This window comes from Oncorhynchus clarkii, chromosome 9 (assembly GCF_045791955.1).
Source record: "Oncorhynchus clarkii lewisi isolate Uvic-CL-2024 chromosome 9, UVic_Ocla_1.0, whole genome shotgun sequence".
Lineage (NCBI taxonomy): Eukaryota > Metazoa > Chordata > Actinopteri > Salmoniformes > Salmonidae > Oncorhynchus > Oncorhynchus clarkii.
The window spans coordinates 11,596,749-11,619,093 of NC_092155.1; the positions used below are offsets into that span (position 1 = coordinate 11,596,749).

A 22,345-nucleotide genomic window follows, 5' to 3' on the forward strand; every position below is an offset into this window, starting at 1 on the left:
TCAAACTGGGCAGTTTTATCTCAATCTCTTCACTCAAAGACTCAATCATGGACACTCTACTGACAGTTGTGGCTGCTTTGTGTGATTGTTGTCTCTACGTTCTCTACCTTCTTGCCCTTTGTGCTGTTGTCTGTGCCCAATAATGTCTGTACCATGTTGTGTTGCTACCATGCTGTGTTGTCATGTGTTGCTGCCTTGCTATGTTGTTGCCTTTAGGTCTCTCTTTATGTAGTGTTGTGGTGTCTCTCTTGTCGTGATGTGTGTTTTGTCCTATATTTAAATGTATTTTAAATCCCAGCCCCCATCCCAGCAGGAGGCCTTATGCCTTTCAGTAGGCCTTTATTGTAAATAAGAATTTTTTTTTTTAAATGTTTTAAATTGAACCTTTATTTAACTAGGCAAGTCAGTTAAGAACAAATTCTTATTTACAATGATGGCCTACCTAGGAACAGTGCCTTGTTCAGGGGCAGAACGACAGCATTTTACATTGTTAGCTCGGGATTCGATCCAGCAACCTTCCTTAACTGGTTTGCCAAGTTAAATAAAGGTTAAATAAAATACATTTCTGACACGTTAAAGGAACATCCAGTCGCAGTTATTCTCCTCGACACTAGAGAGCGGACCAAATAAATTATGCTCGGTTTGTCCCTTATCATGCACCGTACTCTGTCTTATTTTGCAAGGACTCGAAGTGGGAGGTCCTTTTCCTCGCAGACTCCAACATGGTGAGCCGTATTTCTTTATGATTTTCTCCCGAATCATCATCAAACATCACTTTTTCTGAAAATAATATTGCACATATAACTGCGATTGTATGAAAATATATACTTTGTGCAATGGTTAGTCCCTGTATTTAAATAATAAGTTATGTCTGAGTCTCTGAAACGATTTTAGGAAAACCGATTCGTTTGACCATTGTAGCCACCGGCTAGCTGGTTAGCATCAACTCTGCCCATTTCAGCCAAACATGTTTCCGTTACCACGATTTCTACGTCCAAAAGACTATTCCCGAAGTTTATACTAGCCTTGGTAATTGAGCACACCTTTTGCGGCGAAAATTTGTAAAATAAGCAAATGTTCTTGTGCTTTCACCGAGTAGGCCCCAGCCGGAAATCGCGTTCGTGGACATATAGCAAATAAGTAACTTGCATGCTAACATCTGCTAGCCATACGGGTCGCATGGTACCTCAAAACGAACAGCCGTTTGTCCGGTAAACTGTTCCAATGAAGTTGTACTGCTGTGTTGTTTAACCTTGTTTTCTGTTTACCAGGCACGAGGACCGAAGAAGCACCTGAAGCGCGTTGCAGCGCCCAAGCATTGGATGCTTGACAAGCTCACCGGAGTGTTCGTAAGTACATAGAAAGTAGCTATGTTGAAACCATAATGTTACTAGCTGGTTGCAGACTAGTATACAAATGGTTGGTCATTCATATCTAGCCATCAGTTTTCTATTATTTTCTCGACGAACATGTCATTCATTGTCTTGTCCCCTACCTGTTCCTCACCTGGGCTGTTGGAACACCGCGCGACCCAACCTAACTTGAGGCACGTTCCCCTCCTATTGAAAGAACATTAGCTTACTTGTCAAAAAAACAACTCATTATTAAAGTGAGCACGGCAAACCGTTTATGCCGTTGCTGGAAGGCGCTACATACTCAATTCTACTCTTTATGTGTAGTAGGATGGGGCCTGTATACTTGTGTGTCTGGGCAGAGCTGTTGTTCAGGGCCTGTGTACTTGACTTGTGCTTCTGAGCAGAGCTGTTGTAAAGCAAGTGAGTTTGTTTATACTAGACCCCACCTACAGTCAACCAATCACATCAATGCAGAATTTTGCTGGCGCATGGTACGAAACTACCGGAGGCTCAGCGATTGCATCACACCATACATATGGCACCTCCGTATCAAGCATAAATTGTCTGTTGCTAGATTGTGGCCCTACAAATGTTTTTAACCAATGAAGGTGTTTGTAACATGCATTGTTGTAGTCATTTTCTATTTCATCTACTGAACTGTTGTGGCTTTCCCTCCCATCCTAACCCCATTCCCCACGTACTATCGTACTCTCCTCCCTGTGTGTAGTGGTCTGCTGTCCCTGCATTGTCTATAGCCAATATTGTTAATGAAGGTAGACTCAGCAACGTGCCTTTGCCACAAGCAGCACCGCAGATATTGCAACGAATGAGATGCAAAACTTCACCCTGTCGGAGTATGAAGATGGGTTTGCTTCACGCTGTTATGTGGGAATTCTGGGATCCAAACTGGAAGTTTAGCCTCGTGCTTCAACGCACTTAGTAGTTGCAGATATTGAGCCACTATGCTGTTTACTTTGTGCGTCTACCTACGTCATATTGTTGAATCCACCTTTTAACTGCTCTAATATAGTTAAGAGTGCCTAACCCTATTCTCCCCCTGTAGGCTCCTCGCCCCTCCACTGGTCCCCACAAGCTGAGGGAGTGCCTGCCTCTCATAATCTTCCTCAGGAACCGTCTGAAGTACGCCCTGACCGGAGATGAGGTCAAGAAGATCTGCATGCAAAGGTTCATCAAGATCGACGGCAAAGTCCGCACTGATATCACCTACCCTGCTGGCTTCATGGGTAAGTGGCTGGGGGACAGGGGTTGGGTAAGTGGCTGGGGGACAGGGGTTGGGTAAGTGGCTGGGGGACAGGGGTTGGGTAAGTGGCTGGGGGACAGGGGTTGGGTAAGTGGCTGGGGGACAGGGGTTGGGTGAGGAAGGGAGCCATAGGGGAAGGCAATGGGAGAAGCCAAGGAGTACGGAAGGGCGGGTAAATGTTCGGCTGGCTCCTTTCGAAGTTAGGCGACGTGAACATCTGTGCCTCTCCTATTCCCTTGAGACCTTCGCTTGGAAAACTTGAGAAATAAACCCCCTGCATTATTAATTTGTCCCTTTTTGAGACACCGTAGCAACAACACAGCCAGTATACACTTCCACAAATTATTTTAAGATAAAATCAAGAAGTATGTAAATTATTGTCATTCTTTCTTAGTTGTGTAAATTTAGACTAGCTGTTTGGTGCCATATTTTTCAAGTGGAGGGGAAAAAAATGCACAAACTTTTATTTCATTGAATGATAAACACTTCATCACGTCTGTCCGTGGTTCCCATTCCTGCTAGGAGTAGTACTGTTGACCAATGACTGACAGAGGCGTAGCTTTCGGCTATCTTAACTTTGTGTGCTACTACGGGGGGGGATTGTAATTGGCTTAGACCACTGGCTCTCAGTCCTGGTCCTGGGGACCTAATGGGATGCATGTTTTTGCCCTAGCACTACACGGCTGATTAAAAATTGTCATCTCATCAAAAGGCTTTGATTTTCAATCAGGTGTGTAGTTGCTAGGGCAAAAACGTGCACTTTTTTGGGTGCCCAGGATTGAGAACCACTGGCTTAGACTGTTGACAACATGTAAACTATATTTTCTCTCAATGTTTATTGAAAACCCATACATTTTACACAATGAGCATTTGTCTTTTCAAATACATCTTTGCAGTTGATGGTTAGCTAGAGCTTTAACAAAAAAAAACAAATACGTTTTGTTGCCATATTGACATGATCAGTCTCAAACGCCTCAAAACAAGACATGGCATCAAGAATACGTTACAAATCACTTATGATTCCCACGTGACAGCTTGTCACTGTTGCTATGTGACGTCATAATCGTAACGCATGTCTTCCGGGGTGTCATTCTCCTTAAGTTGTTGATCAACCCGTCTGTGCAAACGGTTAAGCCAATCGCACGCGTCGTAGTCTCATGTGTGGTGAGTGAATGAGCGATACTAGCAAAGTCCTACATGCATCCTCCCTTGACGCAATCGCACATTTTTTGGGGGGGTTCGTTGCGCTGGCGAAAGCACAGCTAGAAGCATCTGTTTTTCACCTCAGCCGGTGATGAATGTAGAGGGCAATGAAGACACACTTTGGTTTTGATCAACGAGCTGAAATAAATCTCACCAATACCTCTAAGAAGTTCTGAGCTCTAATCAATTGGGTGTTTTTTATTTTTTATTATTCAACCTGGGTCACTAAACATGGTGCCGACGCTCCCCTGATTCGTCTCTACAGGAATTGTCTAATTGGATATGGATGGGCTGTAAGGCACTAACAGTAATGGCAGGCTTGCTCTGGGCTTTTAGGACAGTGAATGATTTTTCATTTGTTTTTTTGATAGTGGTGCTGCTTGGTGTTACTGGGTAGTTGTAAGACCAGATGGTCACTTCAAGGGATTACCTCTGGGCTCCCGTATCCACGCCACCAAACCTCCCGTATCCACGCCACCAAACCTCCCGTATCCACGCCACCAAACCTCCCGTATCCACGCCACCAAACCTCCCGTATACACGCCACCAAACCTCCCGTATACACGCCACCAAACCTCCCGTATACACGCCACCAAACCTCCCGTATACACGCCACCAAACCTCCCGTATACACGCCACCAAACCTCCCGTATACACGCCACCAAACCTCCCGTATCCACGGCACCAAACCAATAGACATCCACTGTCTCATATTCACGTTTTTTCTCGGGTGCGCATATTCCCTCACACAAACACACACAGTAGTTCTTATCACCTTGATCGCTGCCAAGAGCGACGACCATGGTGTTGTTGATTAATTTCCTAGACCAGGTGACTCAGCCCACCATGTCACACCTCTCCTTCGCTGGACCATATCACGCTGTGGAGAAGCTCTATTCCATTTCCTTGTTTCTCACGTCCTTCCTCTACCCATTGGCTGAGAAGGTCGGGGGAGGGGGGGGGTGGTGTCTGAGATGTAGTCTAGCTTGTCTAAAATATTGTCGACTTTCATTCCGTTAGTCAATAACAGTTGAACCATCTGAAGTGTTTCCTAATATGAGAATGTAATGGTAACAAACTGACAAATATTCCCCTTTTTTGGGGGGGGGGGATTTCATGCAAAAAGCTGTTTTGTTCAAGTTCAACCATGACAGCCTGAATGTTTGTGTTTGTCTATGTTGTGGATGTGATCATTGACTCTTAATGTGTGTGCTATGTCTGTCTAGATGTGATCAGTATTGAGAAGACTGGAGAGCACTTCCGTCTGATCTACGATGTGAAGGGACGTTTCACGGTTCACCGCATCACTGCTGAGGAGGCCCAGGTATGACGCACGTTGTCACCGCATAACCCTACCGGGTTGTTGTTGTTGTTGAGCAGTACCATTATAATTGGCCGAATCGTCTGTATGACGGAGCAATGAAGACACACTTTGGTTTTGATCAACGAGCTGAAAAAAAACCCCTCACCAATACCTCTAAGAAGTTCTGAGCTCCAAACAAAATAATGAACTAAATCCTAATGTGAAATGGTTGGTTTTCTACCTCCTTGTGTAAATAAATGGCGTGCGTGATTTCAGTCGGATCCCTTGTGCTGTATACAGAGCATTCGGAAAGTATTCAGACCACTTGACTTTATCCATATTTGGTTGCGTTACAGCCTTATTCTAAAATATATCTCCATAATGACAAAGTGAAAACAGGTTTTTAGAAATGTTTTGCAAATGTATAAAGAAAAAACCAGACCTTATTAACTTAAGTATTTAGAGAACACGGGACTGCTGATTTTACTGATGTGTGTAATGTGTAAAAAAAACATCTCGGTTGCAACCCTCACTAGAATTCAACTGCCTCTGGAAGCAACGTCAGCACAATAACTGTTTGTCGGGAGCTTTGTGAAATGGGTTTCCGTGACCGAGCAGCCGCACACAAGCCTAAGATCCCCATGTGCAATGCCAAGCGTCGGCTGGAGTGGTTGTAAAGCTTGCCGGCAGTGGAAATGCGTTCTCTGGAGTGATGAATTACATTTCACCATCTGGCAGACCAATGGACCAGTCTGGCTTTGGCGGATGCCAGGAGAACGCTAACTTCCCCAATGCATAGTGCCAACTATAAAGTGTGTTGGAGGAATAATGGCCTGGGGAGCTTTTTCATGTTCAGGCTAGGCCCTCTAGTTCTAGTGAAGGGAAATCTTAACGCTACAGCATACAATGACATTCTAGACGTTTCTGTGCTTCCAACTTTGGTAACAGTTTGGGGAATAGCCTTTCCTGTTTCAGCATGAAGATGCTCCTGTGCACAAAGCAAGGTCCATAAAGAAATGGTTTGTTGAGATCGGTGTGGAAGAACTTGACTGGCCTACACAGAGTCCTGACCTCAACCCTATTGAACACCTTTGGGATGAATTGGCACGCCGACTGATAGCCAGGCCTTATCGCCCAACAGCAGTGCCCGACTTCACCAATGTTCTTGTAGCTGAATGGAAGAAGCATATGTGGCAAGTCCTCCAACATCTAGTGGAAAGCCTTCCCAGAAGAGTGAAGACTGTTATAGCAGCAATGTTCCAACATCTAGTGGAAGGCCTTCCCAGAAGAGTGGAGGTTGTTATAGCAACAATGTTCCAACATCTAGTGGAAAGTCTTCCCAGAAGAGTGGAGGTTGTTATAGCAACAATGTTCCAACATCTAGTGGAAGGCCTTCCCAGAAGAGTGGAGGCTGTTATAGCAGCAAAGGGGGGGACCAACTCAATATTAATTCCCATGATTTTGGAATGAGATATTTGAAGAGCAGGTCTCCGCATACTTCTTTGTGTAGTATAGTTGGGGTTCAGACCCCAAAACCTAGCGATTGTCAAATCAACTTTTGAGACATTTTTGGATTTAAGTGCTAGACTAGAAACTAGGTTATGGAAAGCCTTACCATAACAATCACTCACTTTCTTCTCGCCCATCTTTCCCCCTCTCCAGTACAAGCTGTGTAAGGTGAAGAAGAACTTGATGGGTACCAAGGGAGTCCCTGCACTGGTGACCCATGACGCCCGCACCATCCGCTACCCAGACCCCCTCATCAAGGTCAACGACACAGTCCGCATCGACCTCGCCACCGGCAAGATCACAGAACACATCAAGTTCGACACAGGTAACGTGATTTTATGGAACTTAAATTTAAAAAAAAAAAAAAACTTCTAGTGACCTAAAGGAATGGTTTGATACCGGTGAGGAAATGGGTTTAGAGATTGGGGGATTGATTTGTCTTGTATTTTAATGGATTTTATATACTACCCACCTATATACTCAAAAGCACTTTATGTAGTAAGGAAGTGAAGCTTCTCATCCTCCACCAATGTGGGGCAACCATTTTGTGAAATTTAACAGAAAATATTCCGCAGTATTTAATTGGTGCAGCTTGTTCAGTGCTGTTATGTCTCCCCCCTGCACACCGACTAGTTTCCTACCTTCCCTGTCTGTATCCCGTGGCTGACAGGGACGCATGGCTTCTGACACCTTTTTACACAAGACAGTGAATTTACAACGGTCTGCTTTGGTACTCTGCAGACACAAACGGTACTTTACGGGATGGTAACATCTGTTCATTCAGACATTTGCTCCATAAGCACTCTTGGAAGCAAACCAACACTACGACCCAATCAAACTCGGCATTCTTCTGAAGCAGTTCTAAACCTCTTCCTCCCTATTCTCTTCTCTCCTCCCTCCTCTCTTCTCTCCTCCCTCCTCTCTTCTCTCCTCCCTCCTCTCTTCTCTCCTCCCTCCTCTCTTCTCTCCTCCCTCCTCTCTTCTCTCTTCTCTCCTCTCTTCTCTCCTCCCTCCTCTCTTCTCTCCTCCCTCCTCTCTTCTCTCTTCTCTCCTCCCTCTCTTCTCTCCTCCCTCTCTTCTCTCTTCTCTCCTCCCTCTCTTCTCTCTTCTCTCCTCCCTCTCTTCTCTCTTCTCTCCTCCCTCTCTTCTCTCTTCTCTCCTCCCTCTCTTCTCTCTTCCCTCTCTTCTCTCTTCTCTCCTCCCTCTCTTCTCTCTTCTCTCCTCCCTCTCTTCTCTCTTCTCTCCTCCCTCTCTTCTCTTCTCTCCTCCTCTCTTCTCTTGTCCCTCTCTTCTCCTCTCTTCTCCTCTCTCGTCCCTCTCTTCTCCTCTCTCGTTCCTCTCTTCTCCTCTCTCGTCCCTCTCGTAGGTAACCTGTGCATGGTGACTGGCGGTGCCAATTTGGGGCGGATTGGTATCATCACTAACCGGGAAAGGCACCCTGGCTCGTTTGACGTGGTTCACGTCAAAGACAGCGCTGGAAACATCTTCGCCACCAGGCTGGGAAACATCTTCATCATTGGCAAGGTGAGCAGAGGAGTTGGGATGTAGGCGACCACATGTACAGAGGGAGCACTGACATGCAAATACACGTTGGAGACAACTCGACCCCCCTCCATTTCTTGACACGCTTGTAGTTGCTCAGTACTCTTGTGTGATTGTACGGAGGTAGAACAAAGCCAATGCTATGTCTTCGGTACCAGTGTGATATTGTCTGCTGGTTCTATCCTCAATCGCTGGCACACTTTACACTGATGAAGAGCAGGTTCACATCTATACCAAACCAAGTAGACTGCAAACCGTGTTTTAATGTTTTACTCTTCTGTCTGCTGGGGTGGGGACATAAATGGAGGTCAAGTTGTCCACCATACGTTCTCATATTCTGGCCTTTTTCCCGACCAGCATGATCACTTCTTTTAAAAGCTATTTATTTAGTCCTGTGAACGCATTTCAATTTCCTGTTCAGATTTGTCTCTACTTTTCTCAGTTCTGATGGTTGATGGCTAAAACTTAAATGTTGTTTTTTAACTTTAAATAGTTGAATGTGAGTTGCACCCGTTCAATTCAAATGTCCTAATCTTTTCTCCTTCCCCGTCTCCAGGGCAACAAGCCGTGGGTGTCCCTGCCTCGTGGAAAGGGTATCCGCCTCACAATCGCTGAGGAGCGGGATAAGAGAATCGCTGCCAAGGCCGGCAGCAGCTAAGTCCTATATGTAGGTCTAGGCATCCTGGCTTTGAAATAAAAACATGTTATTTACAACAAAAACCATCCGCTGAGTGGACTTCTGTTTTCCATGTTGTTTCGTCAATGATTTGTTAATGTATCTTTTCAGAGCAGCTTTCCCCAACAAACGGGCTTACACTTGAATAGTAGTTTTAATCTTCACATAAATGAGTGATATTTTATGTCTCCCAGAATCTCCCCTCAACGTTATCATGCACTGGAATTTCTAGGGTGGAATTGGGGACGAATTGAGACCATAGAGAGGAAAAGATTGTGTTCCAAATGGCACACTGTTCCCTATATGGCGCACTACTTTTGACCAGGCACCATAGGCCTCTGGGGCCTTATTTATTAACCTTGCTGATGTACAGAAGATGCCTCCAGTGCAAATTTTTGGAAGTTGGCGTTTCTAAAAACGGATCTTGACATGAGCGTGTGCTTTTATCTTCTAGACCGTGCGCTGTTTCTGGTGGTTGGTTAGTATTGCATTGCAAGCATGTAAGTAGCCCAGTGTTTTGTGAAAACGGGGATAAGATGGTCACTCTTGTTTATGAGAAGGAAAACTGGTTAATAGGATGCAATCATCTTTCGTTAACTTAAGTTTTCAAACCATTTTTAAAATGGACGTCTATTTCCTAGGCTAATGCGTTACGGAGATTGTACAATTCCTCATCCCTTCTGTCACCGTATGGTTTCATAGTCACGAAGTAGCCAACAGGTCGGGGGACCAGTCGTCCCATTTCTCGGGTAATTGGACCCACGTCACAGTAACTAAGCTATTTCAGGTATTTTTGCTGTGCCATCGGATCCGGAGAGCGTGTTTAACGGTGGAACCGACGGTTTTATGCCACTTCTGTAGTTTTCACCGGAATAGTGTCACTTTCTAATTTCTCAAATATTTAATTTCTAGCCATATTTTCATAGCTGAATAGGCTTTTAAGTATTTTGCTCTGCATCAAAGGAAGCGTTTTAAAAAAACACAATTGAACAAGTGAACAGGCACTTGCTCTTTTGCATTGAAGTGTTTGTCTATCATTAAGTACACAATGTTTCAGTATTTGCGGACAGTGCAGCATATTTGTGCGCATTATTTTCCACAGCCATTCGCAATCGTTTTTGCCTTATTAAACTTTTTTTTCTGTCAGATGGCCTAGGCCAAATGTTCTGCCAACACCTCCATAGACCTTTTAGCAAGTTCTCCATTGCTATTTCCTTTAGGAAACTGCCTTGGCCTAATTCCGATACTTCCAAAGGATACAGCAAATAAGGGCGTTGTCACCACAAAAGGTCAATGATGTGAGTTTTTCAGTCTAAATTGTAATGTTCATTCACGCGTGCGCAGTTACGGACGGGTCTGATTTATAACTGATTTATAAAAAGGGAGTCAAGGACGGAGTGTGAACGTGGATGTTACTTCTCCACTCGCGCATCATTAGGCAACTTCTACAGGGTGGATCCCAAAATAAACGTGTTAAATTATCAAAACAAATTAATTAAGTTAGTTGTGCAAGACATTTTATAGATTTACAAAAAAAAATGTAAAAAAAAAATCGCATTTGTTTTGGAACGTGTGGATGTTTTTCTGTGATAAAACAAAAGCTGATTCGAAGGGGGTGTGCCAGAGATATCAAGTCTTCTGCAGTAGGATACACATGCGTATCCTCAGTGAAAGGTGGCTATCGAAGGGTACACTACTTTCGGATATGTAGGGAATGGTATTCTGTTTGGGATGCAGTTGTCATGGTATATCGATGAAAGCAGTATGATTATATTTTTTACCTGAACCTGTCTAGCTTTTTCTACATATTAAGTGAAAGGAGACGAGAAGAGCTGCGTAGGGATCCACTTTAGACTATTGAAATGCACCCAGAGTGTGTGACGGCTGGAGCCCGTCAGCCCTTCTCTTTCCCTCCCTCCCTATTCAGGTGGCTGGTCTCTCCATCCCTCCCTATTCAGGTGGCTGGTCTCTCCATCCCTCCCTCCCTCCCTATTCAGGTGGCTGGTCTCTCCATCCCTCCCTCCCTCCCTATTCAGGTGGCTGGTCTCTCCATCCCTCCCTCCCTCCCTATTCAGGTGGCTGGTCTCTCCATCCCTCCCTCTCTCCCTATTCAGGTGGCTGGTCTCTCCATCCCTCCCTCCCTCCCTATTCAGGTGGCTGGTCTCTCCATCCCTCCCTCCCTCCCTCCCTATTCAGGTGGCTGGTCTCTCCATCCCTCCCTCCCTCCCTATTCAGGTGGCTGGTCTCTCCATCCCTCCCTCCCTCCATATTCAGGTGGCTGGTCTCTCCATCCCTCCCTCCCTATTCAGGTGGCTGGTCTCTCCATCCCTCTTATCCCCTCTTCCTGACGTCTCCATGGCCCCATCCTTTCCCCCCTCCCTCCACCCTTCCCTCTTATCTTTCCTACTCTCCTTCTATCCCTCCGTCCTCCCTTCTCTGTTCAGGAGGCTGGTCACCTCATCCCTCCATCCGTCCCTCTATCATTCCTACCCTCCTTCTATCCCTCCCTCCTCCCTTCTCTGTTCAGGAGGCTGGTCACCTCATCCCTTCCTCCCTCTCTCTCCTGTTCCTAAGTCCTCCAGAAGGCCATATGGACCCTGCTGAGAGACGGCCTGTTCCTCCCACTTGGCCTGCACACTCACCTAGGGAAGGAAGTGTGTGTCACTGTGTTTGAGAGAGAGTGTGTCTGTGTCACGGTCTGTGTGTGTGAGAGTTAGTGTAGCGTCCTGATTCTCCAGCAGGAACTTGGCCTACGGACTCACGTCGACACTACACACCACAACACACCCTGCAGGAGATGGAGTGTGTGTGTGTGTGTGTGTGTGTTGTGGGGCGGGTGGGCATGGATGGCAGGACGGAACACAACATGACTGACCATATGATCTCTGACACACCACTACAGCAATGTCCTCGGCTGGTTTATTTTAGGGACAAGAAGTGTGTGTGGCTAAATTTGAGAGGGAATAATTATCTACACTAGAGATTCTACCGTCTGACACTAGAGACTCTACCGTCTGACACTAGAGACTCTACCGTCTGACACTAGAGACTCTACCGTCTGACACTAGAGATTCTACCGTCTGACACTAGAGATTCTACCGTCTGACACTAGAGATCCTACCGTCTGACACTAGAGATTCTACCGTCTGACACTAGGGATTCTACCGTCTGACACTAGGGATTCTACCGTCTGACACTAGGGATTCTACCGTCTGACACTAGGGATTCTACCGTCTGACACTAGAGATTCTACCGTCTGACACTAGGGATTCTACCGTCTGACACTAGGGATTCTACCGTCTGACACTAGGGATTCTACCGTCTGACACTAGGGATTCTACCGTCTGACACTAGAGATTCTACCGTCTGACACTAGAGACTCTACCGTCTGACACTAGAGATTCTACCGTCTGACACTAGAGATTCTACCGTCTGACACTAGAGATTCTACCGTCTGACACTAGGGATTCTACCGTCTGACACTAGGGATTCTACCGTCTGACACTAGAGATTCTACCGTCTGACACTAGAGATTCTACCGTCTGACACTAGAGATTCTACCGTCTGACACTAGGGATTCTACCGTCTGACACTAGGGATTCTACCGTCTGACACTAGAGATTCTACCGTCTGACACTAGGGATTCTACCGTCTGACACTAGAGATTCTACCGTCTGACACTAGAGACTCTACCGTCTGACACTAGAGACTCTACCGTCTGACACTAGAGATTCTACCGTCTGACACTAGAGATTCTACCGTCTGACACTAGAGATTCTACCGTCTGACACTAGAGACTCTACCGTCTGACACTAGGGATTCTACCGTCTGACACTAGAGATTCTACCGTCTGACACTAGGGACTCTACCGTCTGACACTAGAGATTCTACCGTCTGACACTAGAGATTCTACCGTCTGACACTAGGGATTCTACCGTCTGACACTAGAGATTCTACCGTCTGACACTAGAGATTCTACCGTCTGACACTAGAGATTCTACCGTCTGACACTAGAGACTCTACCGTCTGACACTAGGGATTCTACCGTCTGACACTAGAGATTCTACCGTCTGACACTAGGGATTCTACCGTCTGACACTAGGGATTCTACCGTCTGACACTAGAGATTCTACCGTCTGACACTAGGGATTCTACCGTCTGACACTAGAGATTCTACCGTCTGACACTAGAGACTCTACCGTCTGACACTAGAGACTCTACCGTCTGACACTAGAGATTCTACCGTCTGACACTAGAGATTCTACCGTCTGACACTAGAGACTCTACCGTCTGACACTAGGGATTCTACCGTCTGACACTAGGGATTCTACCGTCTGACACTAGAGATTCTACCGTCTGACACTAGGGACTCTACCGTCTGACACTAGAGATTCTACCGTCTGACACTAGGGATTCTACCGTCTGACACTAGAGATTCTACCGTCTGACACTAGAGATTCTACCGTCTGACACTAGAGATTCTACCGTCTGACACTAGAGACTCTACCGTCTGACACTAGGGATTCTACCGTCTGACACTAGAGATTCTACCGTCTGACACTAGAGATTCTACCGTCTGACACTAGAGACTCTACCGTCTGACACTAGAGACTCTACCGTCTGACACTAGGGATTCTACCGTCTGACACTAGAGATTGGGGGAATATGTGCATTTGTTTGAATGAAATCTATGCAGCTGTGTTATTTATATTAGCTTTGTCTAGTCTCAACTGAATTTGTGAGTGACTTATCATTCAGTTCCAGCATTCATTTACCTGCCACCTACCTACTCAATATAACTGACCGTTTTGGATGTTCTGATCACAGGCTTTGATGCTTGAAGTCATTCCAAACTTTACTTCTGGAAGTTTGTTGTACAAAGGCAGTTCCAGCATTGTTTACTGTCCAGCATCAACTCATTTTTAATTGATAGTGTTTCATCCCCTGATCAAAGAGCTCCTCATGGATTAACTATAAACCAAAGAAGTGCTTCTCTCCTGTGTCTCTTCATTCTAAACTTTATTGACATTGTTTCTAGGGACAAAGGGTAAGTAATACTCAGAAATATCCTCCTCTCTTTTGAGATGCAGAACTGTACACACACACACACACACACACACACACACACACACTGTTTGAAGGGTGTAATGTGAGCTTGGCCAGGCTCCTGCTCTGCTCTGGTCCTGGCTACAGAAAGAAAACAACCTATTTGATGTGAACAGAACAGAACTTGGATTCACCAGAGACCCAGTCAGCTTTTGACCAGACCTGGGCTCAAATACTATAAAATAAACTATAAACTACTAAATACTAAATCTTTTAAGTGTTTCCTTTAGCCTGCCTGGAATGCCAGGTGGGTGGGGTTTAGAGTTGTGGGACTATTCTATTGGTCAATTAAGCCAGATAAGCTCAATCAAGCACAGATAAAGTATTTTAAATGATTTCAAATACTACTTGAACCCAGGTCCACTTTAAACGGGTACATTTGGCAGAGGAATAATGGGCCATACAGAAATAAATAAATAACATGCATTCAAAGGAAAGCAAAATAATACTGTTAGGGTGGTAGAGATGGAGAAAAGGAGGAGGGGGACGGAGTGATTCTGGAAGAGTTTGAGCTCATACGTTAGAGCAATGAAGTGGGTTGGGCATGCCGAGAAACAATGAACACAGTCATGGAAGGAGGGAAGGGTTGGGGACAGATGTTTCCAATCAATTGTGCTTCCATCATGTGATGGACAGATGGATGGTGTGTGTATGTGTGTGTGTGTTTGTCTCTGTGTGCGTTAGTGTGTTCATGTGGTCACTGTTTATGGAAATCCCATCAGAAGCCGTGGGAAACATGATCAGACTACTGTACATGGTGTTGTATGACGGAGCCTACCTTCCCCTTACAATAACTATCCCACTCTGTCTTTCTTGTTCCCTCTCTCTCGCTCTGCTGTTGATGTTTTCAATTGTGCAAAAAAGACCATGCCTCTTCCCTCTCCCCCTCCCCCCTTTCTCTCTCCTTTTTTCTCCCTCTTTCTGAGACACCTCTCTTTACCTCCCCAACCTCTCTCTCGCCCTCTCCCTTAGTCCCTTATAGTCAAAACACAGACAGACTGCATAAACTGCATCTACAGCACACGGCTAGGGCTACAGTATACTGCTGGGGCTACAGTATACTGCTGGGGCTACAATATACTGCTGGGGCTACAGTATACTGCTGGGGATACAGTATACTGCTGGGGCTACAGTATAGGGCTGGGGATACAGTATACTGCTGGTGCTACAGTATACTGCTGGTGCTACAGTATACTGCTGGGGCTACAGTATACTGCTGGGGCTACAGTATACTGCTGGGGCTACAGTATACTGCTGGGGCTATATGGCTGGGGCTACAGTATATGGCTGGGGCTACAGTATACTGTTGGGGCTACAGTATACTGCTGGGGCTACAGCATACTGCTGGGGCTATATGGCTGGGGCTACAGTATACTGCTGGGGCTACAGCATACTGCTGGGGCTATATGGCTGGGGCTACAGTATACTGCTGGGGCTACAGTATACTGCTGGGGCTACAATATACTGCTGGGGCTATATGGTTGGGGCTACAGTATACTGCTGGGGCTACAGTATACTGCTGGGGCTACAGTATACTGCTGGGGCTATATGGCTGGGGCTACAGTATACTGCTGGGGCTACAGTATACTGCTGGGGCTACAGTATACTGCTGGGGCTACAGTATACTGCTGGGGATGCAGCACACGGCTAGGGCTACAGTATATTGCTGGGGCTACAGTATACTGCTGGGGCTACAGTATACTGCTGGGGCTACAGTATACTGCTGGGGCTACAGTATACTGCTGGGGCTACAATATATGGCTGGGGCTATATGGCTGGGGCTACAGTATACTGCTGGGGCTACAGTATACTGCTAGGGCTACAGTATACTGCTGGGGCTATATGGCTGGGGCTACAGTATACTGCTGGGGCTACAGTATACTGCTGGGGCTATATGGCTGGGGATACAGTATACGACTGTGGATACAGTATTCTAATGCGGCTACAGTATACTGCTGGGGCTACAGTATACTTCTGGGGCTAAAGTATACTGCTGGTGCTACAGTATACTGCTGGGCTACAGTATACTACTGGGGCTATATGGCTGGGGCTACAGTATACTGCTGGTGCTACAGTATACTGCTGGGGCTACAGTATACTGCTGGGGCTACAGTATACTGCTGGGGCTACAATATACGGCTGGGGCTACAGTATACTGCTGGGGCTATATGGCTGGGGCTACAGTATACTGCTGGGGATACAGTATACTGCTAGGGCCACAGTATACTACTGGGGCTATATGGCTGGGGCTACAGTATACTGCTGGGGCTACAGTATACTGCTGGGGATACAGTATACTGCTAGGGCTACAGTATACTGCTGGGGCTATATGGCTGGGGCTACAGTATACTGCTGGGTCTACAGTATACTGCTGGGGCTACAGTATACGGCTGGCGATACAGTATACTGCTGGGGCTACAGTATACTGCTGGGGCTACAGTATACTGCTGGGGATACAGTATACTGCTAGGGCTACAGTATACTACTGGGGCTATATGGCTGGGGCTACAGTATACTGCTGGGGCTACAGTATACTGCTGGGGATACAGTATACTGCTAGGGCTACAGTATACTGCTGGGGCTATATGGCTGGGGCTACAGTATACTGCTGGGTCTACAGTATACTGCTGGGGCTATATGGCTGGGGATACAGTATACGACTGTGGATACAGTATTCTAATGCGGCTACAGTATATTGCTGGGGCTACAGTATACTTCTGGGGCTAAAGTATACTGCTGGTGCTACAGTATACTGCTGAGGCTACAGCATACTGCTGGTGCTACAGTATACTGCTGGTGCTACAGTGTACGACTGGGGCTGCAGTATACTGCTGGGGCTACAGTATAGCCCCAGCCAAATAGCCCCAGCAGTATACGGTAGCCCCAGTTGTACACTGTAGCACCAGCAGTATACAGTAGCCCCAGCCATATAGCCCCTGCTGAATACTGTAGGCCCCGCCGAATACTGTAGGCCCGGCAGTATGGGATTGTGGCTGGGCTGGTGTTATTGTTGGGACTTGGGGTATTGTGGATGGGCTGGTGTTATTGTTGGGACTTGGGGTATTGTGGCTGGGCTGGTGTTATTGTTGGGACTTGGGGTATTGTGGCTGGGCTGGTGTTATTGTTGGGACTTGGGGTATTGTGGCTGGGCTGGTGTTATTGTTGGGACTTGGGGTATTGTGGCTGGGCTGGTGTTATTGTTGGGACTGGGGGGATGGGGGGATTGTTGGGACTGGGTGGATGGTTGGATTGGGGGGATTGTTGGGACTTGGGGTATTGTGGCTGGGCTGGTGTTATTGTTGGGACTTGGGGGATTGCTGGGACGGGGGAGATGGTGGGATTGGGGGGATTGCTGGGACTGGGGGGATTGCTGGGACTGGGGGGATTGTTGGGATTGGGGGGGTTGCTGGGACTGGGGGGATTGTTGTGACTTGGGGGATTGCTGGGACTGGGGGGATTGCTGGGACTGGGGGGATTGTTGGGATTGGGGGGGTTGCTGGGACTGGGGGGATTGTTGTGACTTGGGGGATTGCTGGGACTGGGGGGATGGTGGGATTGGGGGGTTGCTAGGACTTGGGGACTGTTGGGATTGGGGGGATTGTTGGGACTGGGGGGATGGTGGGACTGGGGGGGATGGTGGGATTGGGGGGATTGTTGGGACTGGGGGGGATTGTTGAGATTGGGGGGATTGTTGGGACTGGGGGATGGTGGGATTGGGGGGATTGCTGGGACTTGGGGGACTGTTGCTGGGCTGGGGATGGTTGAGGGGGACGAGATGTGCTCCTTTGGTGTATGAAGGGAGTTCACAGTTGACATAGAGAGGAAAAGAGAGTAGAGAATTGAGAGTTGGAGTGGAGAGAAAGCAGGGAATGTGGGTCAGAGGGGAAGAGAGGGATAGCATGAGAGAGATGGGAGGGGTGAGGGGGTCAAAGAGAAAGAGAGAGTCACTCAGTGGAGAGTTGTTGAAGTGTGTTCCCAAAACCTGGGTGAATTACAGTTTTTCCAACATTCTATCCATGCTTGTCTAAGTACAGCTGTGAAAACTCCTCTCTGACCCATAAAGCTTATTGTTCCATCACTGAGAGAGAGAGCATGAGAAAGGGAGAGAGAACAGAGAGACTAGAGGAGAGAGAAGGAAATGGAGAGCGAGAGTAGGAAATGGAGAGAGAAAGAAAGAAATGGAGAGAGAGAAATGAGAGAAAGAAAGAAATTGCGAGAGAGAGAAAGAGAGAAATGGAGAGAGAGAAAAATGGAGAAAGAGAGTGGAGAGGGAGAGAGAGAAAGGGAGAAATGGAGAGAGAGAAATGGTGAGAGAGAAATTGAGAGAGAGAGACAAATGGTGAGAAAGAGGAATGGAGAGAGAGAGAGAGATAAATGGTGAGGAAGAGAAATGGAGAGAGAGAGAAATGGTGAGGAAGAGAAATGGATAGAGGCATCCAGACCGCCAGTGCACCTTCACAGCCCAGTGTATCCGGTGCCTCTGCCAAGAACGAAGCCTCCAGTGATGATCCATGGCAAGAAGCCTCCAGTGATGATCCATGGCAAGAAGCCTCCAGTGACGATCCATGGCAAAAAGCCTCCAGTGATGATCCATGGCAAAAAGCCTCCAGTGATGATCCATAGCAAGAAGCCTCCAGTGATGATCCATGGCAAGAAGCCTCCAGTGACGATCCATGGCAAAAAGCCTCCAGTGATGATCCATGGCAAAAAGCCTCCAGTGATGATCCATGGCAAAAAGCCTCCAGTGATGATCCATGGCAAAAAGCCTCCAGTGATGATCCATGGCAAAAAGCCTCCAGTGATGATCCACTGTCACACCATGACCTTAGAGATCCTGTTTATGTCTCTATTTTGGTTTGGTCAGGGTGTGAGTCGGGGTGGGTATTCTATACTCTATTATTTGTATTTCTTTGTTTTGGCCGGGTAGGGTTCTCAATCAGGGGCAGCTGTCTATCGTTACCAGGGACAGCTGTCTACCAAATAAAGAGAAAATGTACACTCACCACGCTGCACCTTGGTCCTCTTCTTTTCACGGCCGTGACAAGAGAGAGAGAAATGGAGAAAGAGATAAATGGTGAGAAAGAGATAAATGGAGAGAGAGAAATGGAGAGAGAAAGAGATAAATGGAAAGAGATAAATGGAGAGATAGCAACTGGGTTATATTGGTGTTTTCTTTCATCTATAAGGGTGAGAGGGTCAGTATTTGCCATGAACGGAGGAGGGTGTGAGTGAGTGTGTGTGTGTGCGCGTGCGTGCAGACAGGAATGTGATGGACAGATGTTGAGAAGACCTCCTTAGATGGCACCAGTTATTCAATCATGGAAGTATGACCAAATTGGTGATATAGCCTCCGCCTACATAGATAGGTCTATGTATCTAAAAAAAATAGGCCTCTATCTTGCACTTGATGTGAGAGATGGAGAGGTTGCCTCTCTATATAAGTGGCATTAGTTAAAAGGCGCCTAAAAAGTTTAGATAATTAGTCAAATAGCTTACATAGTCTCAAGTTCCAGAGTATATTTGCAACGTGCGGGGTCGGGTGACGTCTTGCTGTCCTCAGATCAGACCAGAGGATTTGATTCCTCTTCCTCCCCCCCGCAGCAGGTTTCGCTTCGGGAGACCAGAGACAAACAACCCTAGCCCATACTGGTGTTTCGAGGCGGAGAGCACCGCGTCGTGGACAGTCAAATCACAATGCAAAAAAAAAAATGAACGCACTGGACTCGCAACAACTCTTACTACGGCTCCTCTTCAAAAACAATAACAGAGGTTGCCGCACGGATTACACGCTTCTTTAGGAGGATAATATTTCGACTGGGTTTGCGCGTGTGGAAGGAAAATGCCCTTCTACAAGCGCACGCTAGTTCCCAAGGATGTCTGTAGAAACGACACGAAGAGGCCAAATGAGAATTTCGGGGACTTGGTGGACGTGTGCGGGTTCTCTCTGTGTTCGGTGCTCCGACAGCTCTCGGATTTATCCCGACAGTCCGTCAGCATCTTGGAAGAGCTCGAGGGCGAGCTCGTGTCTGTCTGTCTCCGGTCGGAAACGCTCGAGGGCAAGGTGATTAGTTTACAACAGCACATCACCGCGCTCTCCAAAAAGCCACCGCCAAAGAGTAAGAAATTAATCACACTGTATAATTTTATATAACTTGTGTGGCCGTAGGAGTGAGCTCAACTCACTGAGGTCAACTTTTAGTTGAGAATGTGTGGGAGAGAGAGTCATAATCGCCAGTTATTGTTTGAGGTAACTTGGACATGGTGGAGGAAAGAAATCATGCTATGTTTATACTGTAAAGGGTGACGATCACATCACTGTGTGCGTTTCTTAGCCATAACCGTGCATTCTGCAGCTTTCAACGGTTGTTTCTCACTCTGTGTCTTTTGACTTATGTTTTTTAACCCCTACTCATATTCCATTCATGTTACAAAACAGTAGCCTATTGTCTATATTCCTTAAGGTATGAGCTACACTTCATCAGCGGCCACTGGAAACGCTGCGCGTGCCACAACATTGTGTCACAGTGACAACCCAACCAATATACTTGGTCGCCAAGTCACTTGGTGCGACACGAACTATAGGCTATTGCACTATATAGGGAATAGGGCTCTGGTCAACAGTAGTGCACTATATAGGGAATAGGGTGCCATATGGTTCTGGTCATAAAGTATTGCACTATATAGGGAATAGGGTGCCATATGGTTCTGGTCTAAAGTAGTGCACTATATAGGGAATAGGGTGCCATATGGTTCTGGTCAACAGTAGTGCACTATATAGGGAATAGGGCTCAGGTCTAAAGTAGTGCACTAATGGGTGCCATTTGGGACCTAATAAAAGTGACAGCAGTTCTGTCTGAGGCTGTCGACCTCTGTTTCTGCTCTGCCCTGTTGGCTTGAGTTCAGCCAAACCAAGCCAAACCAAGCCAAACCAAACCAAGCCAAACCAAACCAAACCAAACCAAGCCAAACCAAACCAAGCCAAACCAAACCAAGCCAAACCAAGCCAAACCAAACCAAGCCAAACCAAACCAAACCAAACCAAGCCAAGGCAGCTACCAGAGACTGAACACATGGCCCAGAACAGAATAAATGTATTTCCTGTGAAAAAGATATTGAAAGTTAAGCAGCTCTCAGTTGGAGAGTGGAACCTCAGTCATGATGCCTACAGTCAGACATAGAGAAACACTTTTCATGTGATGCTGCTGGTGGAATAACAGGTCAACCACACTAGGTTATAGAAGTGCCATGGCAACTCACAGCGAAGTGCCATGGCAACTCAGAGTGAAGTGCCATGGCAACTCAGAGTGAAGTGCCATGGTAACTTAGATTGGACACTTGTGATTTACTATGTTGGTATGACAATAATGAGATTGTAAGTTCAGCAACTCTCCAATTGCAGAATGGAACGTCAGTCATGAATGACAAAGATTTTCAATTCATAATGTTGTCTTTGTGTTGGTCTAATAACATTACATAGCATGACACTGACTCAGTACTGGTACCCCCACTATATAGCCTCCACACTGACTCAGTACCGGTACCCCCTGTATATAGCCTAAACACTGACTCAGTACCGGTACCCCCTGTATATAGTCTCCACACTGACTCAGTACCGGTACCCCCTGTATATAGCCTCCACACTGACTCAGTACCGGTACCCCCTGTATATAGCCTCCACACTGACTCAGTACCGGTACACCCTGTATATAGTCTCCACACTGACTCAGTACCGATACCCCCTGTATATAGCCTCCACACTGACTCAGTACCGGTACCCCCTGTATATAGCCTCCACACTGACTCAGTACCGGTACACCCTGTATATAGTCTCCACACTGACTCAGTACCGGTACCCCCTGTATATAGCCTCCACACTGACTCAGTACCGGTACACCCTGTATATAGTCTCCACACTGACTCAGTACCGGTACCCCCTGTATATAGCCTCCACACTGACTCAGTACCGGTACACCCTGTATATAGCCTCCACACTGACTCAGTACCGGTACACCCTGTATGTAGCCTCCACACTGACTCAGAACCGGTACCCCCTGTATATAGCCTCCACACTGACTCAGTACCGGTACCCCCTGTATATAGCCTCCACACTGACTCAGTACCGGTACCCCCTGTATATAGTCTCCACACTGACTCAGTACCGGTACCCCTGTATATAGTCTCCACACTGACTCAGTACCGGTACCCCCTGTATATAGTCTCCACACTGACTCAGTACCGGTACCCCCTGTATATAGCCTCCACATTGACTCGGTACCGATACCCCCAGTCTATAGCCTCCACACTGACTCAGTACCGGTACCCCCTGTCTATAGCCTCCACACTGACTCAGTACCGGTACCCCCTGTATATAGCCTCCACACTGACTCAGT

General features: G+C 46.8%; 3 protein-coding genes and 3 non-coding genes across 6 annotated transcripts in view; 5 read left to right on the forward strand and 1 right to left on the reverse strand.

Annotated features, from left to right (window-relative positions):
* The window catches only part of LOC139415887 (ubiquitin carboxyl-terminal hydrolase 12-like), a 356,199-nt gene that overhangs the window by 10,936 nt on the left and 322,918 nt on the right, over nucleotides 1–22,345 (reverse strand). The window lies entirely within an intron of this gene.
* LOC139415883 (ribosomal protein S4 X-linked) lies at nucleotides 675–8,896 on the forward strand. Its single transcript, XM_071164026.1, has 7 exons — nucleotides 675–725; nucleotides 1,272–1,349; nucleotides 2,419–2,599; nucleotides 5,046–5,143; nucleotides 6,785–6,956; nucleotides 7,998–8,155; nucleotides 8,730–8,896. The coding sequence occupies exons 1-7, from the start codon at nucleotides 723–725 to the stop codon at nucleotides 8,829–8,831; spliced, it is 792 nt and encodes a 263-aa protein (XP_071020127.1). The 5' UTR covers nucleotides 675–722; the 3' UTR covers nucleotides 8,832–8,896.
* On the forward strand, nucleotides 3,924–3,999 carry LOC139417643 (small nucleolar RNA SNORD61). Its single transcript, XR_011635192.1, has one exon. It is a non-coding gene; the product is annotated as a small nucleolar RNA SNORD61 (small nucleolar RNA).
* LOC139417644 (small nucleolar RNA SNORD61) lies at nucleotides 5,236–5,314 on the forward strand. The gene has a single exon (XR_011635193.1). It is a non-coding gene; the product is annotated as a small nucleolar RNA SNORD61 (small nucleolar RNA).
* LOC139417642 (small nucleolar RNA SNORA57) lies at nucleotides 8,241–8,375 on the forward strand. The gene has a single exon (XR_011635191.1). It is a non-coding gene; the product is annotated as a small nucleolar RNA SNORA57 (small nucleolar RNA).
* Nucleotides 19,727–22,345, forward strand: part of LOC139415884 (NHS-like protein 2) — a 141,349-nt gene continuing 138,730 nt past the window's right edge. The window contains exon 1 of the mRNA XM_071164027.1: nucleotides 19,727–20,071. Within this exon, the coding sequence (XP_071020128.1) occupies nucleotides 19,795–20,071 (277 nt within the window). The 5' untranslated portion in view covers nucleotides 19,727–19,794. The remainder of the gene's footprint in view (nucleotides 20,072–22,345) is intronic.